This window comes from Esox lucius, chromosome 25 (assembly GCF_011004845.1).
Source record: "Esox lucius isolate fEsoLuc1 chromosome 25, fEsoLuc1.pri, whole genome shotgun sequence".
NCBI lineage: Eukaryota > Metazoa > Chordata > Actinopteri > Esociformes > Esocidae > Esox > Esox lucius.
Window position 1 is genome coordinate 2,640,277 of NC_047593.1, and position 5,543 is coordinate 2,645,819.

A 5,543-nucleotide genomic window follows, 5' to 3' on the forward strand; every position below is an offset into this window, starting at 1 on the left:
ATGATGCATATAAAGGTTTCCACAGTCAGTCTGCAGTCTCTCGCACCACCCACCCCTCCTCAAGAAAAACGCGCCAATGAGATCTCACGCTCTAGGACACCCCTTCCGCGGGGCGGGGGCATTAAGGAGACCAAAGTGGAGACAATAGTGGGATGTCTTGTGCTCTTCACTGTTTCTTGGTAGGCCTACCGGAAATATTATACGCATGTGCAATAGTTATTGCAGCTGCGCTTTTTTCTTTCTGTCAAAACTAAATTGAGTCCAGTATACTTTAAGTATTTAAATTAAGTGAATAACGAATATGTATTACATTTGGGACTAGAATTGATTATTTGCACAGAACTCGAAAAGGAGTAGTCAATTTATCCGGTGTTGTATAAAAAGTAGGCTAAAATACAAGAAAAGTCCGCCTATTGGTTTGGGGAAGTCCCTCTGATAGGAAATCCCCTGTATGTCGGAATATTTCTTTCGAGATATATCTTTTACACAATTGACCTCCTCCTCAGTATAATTTTGAAGACATGTTGGTTAACTCACGACCAGAAACTCTATCGAAGCAGACATAATAACTTCAAAAACTGATGGAATATTGAAGATTTGGACTTATCTGTCAGAAAGAGCGTTCATAAACTACCTCGGGAACAACATAGACAATGGATGTCAATTTGGATAATGATGCGCTGAAAGCAAAGATACGGAGCTGTAATACACTGAATACTTTCTACCACGAAACCCAACTGGAAATTGACACATTAAGTAAGAAAATCTGCAAAAGAGACAATTTAATCGCTGATTTAAAATCGAGATTGGGAAAATACGAGAATACTTGTATCAATGTGGAAGGATATGACCCAGTTGTCATAGGTCCATCAAAGTCTTTGCTGGAAAGTTTATGCAAAGAAATCTGCAAACTGAAGCAAAAATGGAAAGACACAGAAACAAATGCAACTCAGCAAGCAGAGTTATGCCAACAAGTGAGTATAATTGACAAAATGATATGTGTTCTACATGTTGCCTATGTGAATTAAATATTACATATCTCAATAAAACATAGGCCTATTGACGTATTTGATAGTCCTACATGAAATATTAACTACTTCATGTATTACAACTACAATTCATTACATATTTTTATTATTACTATATTATGAAAGTAAAGGTATTTTCCAGTAGCTTAAGTCTACTGTTAATGGTTTACAAATTGAAACACTTTGTTTGAGACCCTAACCTCTTACTAGAAGGTGTTTAGGGAATTTAGTTGACCAAACAAACCAACCAGACTGGATTAAAAAAAATACCTCTCTTTTTCTACTTAGAATTTAGTGTTATTTCGACTCAATTCCCCCCAAAATGAATACATTATTATCACATTAATGCCACAATTTAATAAATTTAAAAAGCCAAATTATCAATCGGTATTGTCAGACAACATATATTTAGCATTTGACTCCCATTTGACACTCAGGCCCACCCTATTCCCCACTCCCTCCACAGCAGATACAGAGGTTGCAACAGGATTTGCGGGAGAAGGAGCGAGAGATAGAAAGTGTAACCCGTCGGCCGGACCACGAGAAGGACCAGGAGATTCAGAAGCTTCGCTCGGCCCTGGCCGAGAGGGACCGTGTCCAGGCCACTCGGGCTGTCCTGTGCTCTTCGTTGGCTGAAGAGGCCGACCAGCTCCGTGGCCAACTGGGGGCCACGGTCAGGGTGTGTCAAGAGCTACTTGCCCGACTAGAGAGAGCAAATAAAGGAGGAGAGACTGTGACAGAGGAGGTGGAAATGCAAAAGAAGGCAAAAGAGGTGTGTTGCGTGTCAAGGTTATATAATACATGTATAATAACATGGTTATTTAGGAGTTTTCTCCAAAAAAGTTCTTACAGTTGCCACAAATTGTGTGTAGTAACTTTTATATTCAGTATATGTAGCCAATGTGGGAATTGAACCTACAGCCAGACCATCCTGGGGTTTAAGGCAATAACATCTGATGCAGAGAGCATAGTACCTGTATCAAACCTGAAAACAAAAGCTATGAAAAGGTGGTGTTTTGAGTGTAGACTGGGGAATCTCCCTGTCTCTGCCATTTTGTGCTAATCAGACAAGTTAGTCAAGTAATTTCTGTTGGATGTCTGGGTGAATTGTTTCAATTTGAGCTATTGTTTCCTCTTTTTATCATCAGATGTTGGATTTTTCTGAAGCTGAACGCGTTGAATCCCTGGTCAGCAAACTTCAAGAAGAGAACCATTTACTAAAACAAAGAGTGGCATACGTAAGCAATAATACACTGTACTTTAGAAACTTCCTCTGAGTTGCACAATTCTAGTAATTCCCCCCCAAATTTCCAGGTGTTCCAAAAATCTGACAGATAGACATTTCCTTGAATCAGAAGTGAATGAAAGGTACCTTAAAAAACCTCCAACCAAGATTTCTGGGAATTTGAGGAGAAAAAACTAATTATGCCACAAAACTCCCAACTATACAAACTTAAAAATATTGAAGATTCAAATAAAAATCCAACATTGTCATAGCTAGGGTTGCAAAATGTGTAAGTGTTCACTTAACTCATTTTTCACTTCCTTCCCTCCCACTTTCTTCACAGGTGGAAGGTCTGAACTCCAAATGGCAGAAGTATGACTTGAGCCGGGAAGAGTATGTGAGGGGTTTGTGTCAAAGGCTGAAGGAGTCAAGTGCCCTAATGACTTCTTCCAGCCCTGCTCCAGGTGTGGGGACAGCAGTCAGACCCAGGCATATACAGGAACCTGGGAATTGTCTTGGTATGGTGCCCGGGTTTGCCTCAGCTAACACAGGGTTGCTGCAGCAGGAGATAGTGAGGCTCAATGGCCTACTGGAGGAGAAGATTAAGGACAGTAGGAAGTTGGGAAGAGAGCTGGAGGAGAGCCGTAGAAGACATCAGGACCGTATCCAAACACTGGAGCAACAGGTTAGTGTGACAGCCTTCTTTTTCCATTTCTCCTCCCTGTTGATCCCAATCAACTTAAAGGTTGTTATTGGCATGGGATACATTGGTTTACATTGCCAAAGAAAGTGAAGAATAATAATGATGAAGATATTAACAAGACATTAGAAACACAAAAGTGTGTCTCTCTCACCTTCACTGTCTCTATCTCATTCTTTTACCTGTGGGTTAATATCCCTATTTAATGTCTTTCTCTCAGGTAGAAACACATAAGCATGAATGCAAGTGTCACACAGCACAGTCTTTAAAGAGGCTATATTGAATAACGAACCTTACTTGTAAAACAAAGCCCTCTCTCTTATCTCTCACATGCAGCCCGTATTTAAAAGGAACCTTGCACCTCATTTCAGTTAAATAAGAAACATGACCCCTTCTCCCTCATAGGTTCTCATCTACACAGATGACTTTAAGTCAGAAAGAAGAGACAGGGAGAGAGCACATGGCAGGATCCAGGACCTGCAAGAGGAGGTGTCTCGGCTACAGGAGCAGCTGCATGCTCAGGCAAAGGTCAGGCCACACAAACGCTCAGTCATTACCATTACAATACATAAAATGTCCATGATAAGAATCCTTTCATGCCCATCTCATCGCCTCTTATTAAGGATTCATGATGTTATTTCAAGCCATATATCTTTGTGCAGTTTACAGAGGGTTAATATGTTACAGTATCACATTGGGGAACTTGACAGATCACTTCCCTAAAATGATAATAATGACAACATAGTGATAAATGTGTATGGCTGCAGAGATTCATGCTTTTGCACTGAGTAAGATGTACTTAGGACCACAGAGTGGTTATTCCATCTAGCTATCTTAAAATGTATGCACTATCTGGATGAGAACAACTGCTGAGTGACTAAGAGATTACATTACTGTGTTATCACCAGATCTTCACTATGTAATGTAAAACATGTTTCTAATTGTAATCATTCCATTGTCATCTAGATTCCTGCCAGAGATGCCACTTCAGCCTGCCGACTAAGACACCGGATCTCCCCACACTCTCGCCCAGACTCAGCCGAACCGGTGATTCGGAACATTGCCGAACCGCCTGCAGCCAAGCGACAAAGCGTGAATTTGGCTGGGGCGCCTGCTGCGGCCCTAGCCACTGGTCCCGCTTGGACAGTGCGCCAAGGCTTATCAGAACTCCAATGCCCACGATGCCTCACCACGTACGATGACGCCCATACTGCGGAGTACCTAAATCACTGTGAGGAGTGTGCAAAGCTATGATCACTGGTGTGAAGTTTCCCCTAGGTACCAATCTAGGATTCAGCTTCCCTTCTCCGAGTCCAACCCATAATTAGTAGTAAGGAAATTCTAGATTTACCCAAGATGAGCATCTAGTGGCAACTTCACCTTACTCCCAAGCTACAAGAGGCACCACCAAGACTAAGATTGCTCTCTGACAATAACTGAGCACAGAAGCACTACATGCACCCTAATAAGGGTTTGGGAGTGGGGAAAACAGACTAGTTCAACTGGACTGTGTTCATTAGGTACCAAATAGAAGAAAACTAACTGAACAGGGAGGTAAATGCCTGTAGTTCAGAGTTTTTAAATAGTTTTTCAGTTGCGTGCCCGAATGTACACTACCCTGCATTTTGGTTCTTAAAGGAGAATAGTGAATAGATAATTAATACTGAATGGGAATGTCTGTACTACCTTGGTGGTCATAATGAGAGAAATAGCAGTAGCACTTTATTTAACAGTACATGAAAAAAACATTTAGCAGGAATCTAGATGCTAAAATGTTATCAGAATGAACACCACTGGCTAACGTTTGGTAACAGAAGGTTATAAATTGTGTTACATTTCTTAAAGGAAATAACAGCATCAAGTACTGTCAAATAAAATTCTACTAGCTTTTAAACAGCTTTGTTTTGGCAGATTTATTTCCAGGGAAAACCCACTCAATGTTTGACATTGATCTGTATTCAGGATTACATGATACTGCATTGGTGGGTGCAGACATGGTTAATTGAGTTGTCTGTAGAAAATCTGGATGGGAATTGAATGTTATTTGTGATATTTTATTGTCACAGTTATTCAATTCAGTATTCCGGTATGAAATTTAAGTTACTTATTGCACTTTCCTAAACTGTCTGCCAAAGTTACCTTTTAATGCAGTTTCCTTTTCTGACATGTATTGGGTTTGAAACACATAAGCTTCTTTCTCGTTGAAGAAAGTTTTAGGAATGCTGCCTTTGATTAACATGGTGCTATTTGCTGTGCTATGTATTGTGATGTGATATCTTCACGTTTTATGCTTCTTTTAAGAAATATTTTTTATTATTAATATATGTGTGTATATATATATATATATATATATATATATATATATATATATATATATATATATATATATATATATATATATATATATATATATATATATATTATGAAGACCTATTATATTTTTATGATCGCTGTGATTCTTTGCCATATGTATTCACAATATTATATATGATTTATTATTTATTTCCTGTTAGTAGGGCTATTTTAAATTGGACAATCTTTAACGTGCAGCCATAAAATAAACACAGTCTTCAAATCATGTTTTGAGGTG

General features: G+C 39.3%; 1 protein-coding gene across 2 annotated transcripts; it reads left to right on the forward strand.

The window, feature by feature from the left end:
• Positions 1-203: 203 nt before the first annotated feature.
• Positions 204-5,276, forward strand: tnip2 (TNFAIP3 interacting protein 2). Of its 2 annotated transcripts, none has more exons than XM_013140703.4 (6): positions 204-974; positions 1,495-1,800; positions 2,177-2,266; positions 2,597-2,938; positions 3,359-3,481; positions 3,920-5,276. In XM_013140703.4, the coding sequence occupies exons 1-6, from the start codon at positions 654-656 to the stop codon at positions 4,205-4,207; spliced, it is 1,470 nt and encodes a 489-aa protein (XP_012996157.2). In that variant the 5' UTR covers positions 204-653; the 3' UTR covers positions 4,208-5,276. The 2 variants fall into 2 exon arrangements, with proteins under 2 accessions (XP_012996157.2, XP_019899193.1); XM_020043634.2 differs by having other exon boundaries at positions 897-974; positions 1,466-1,800.
• Positions 5,277-5,543: the final 267 nt, after the last annotated feature.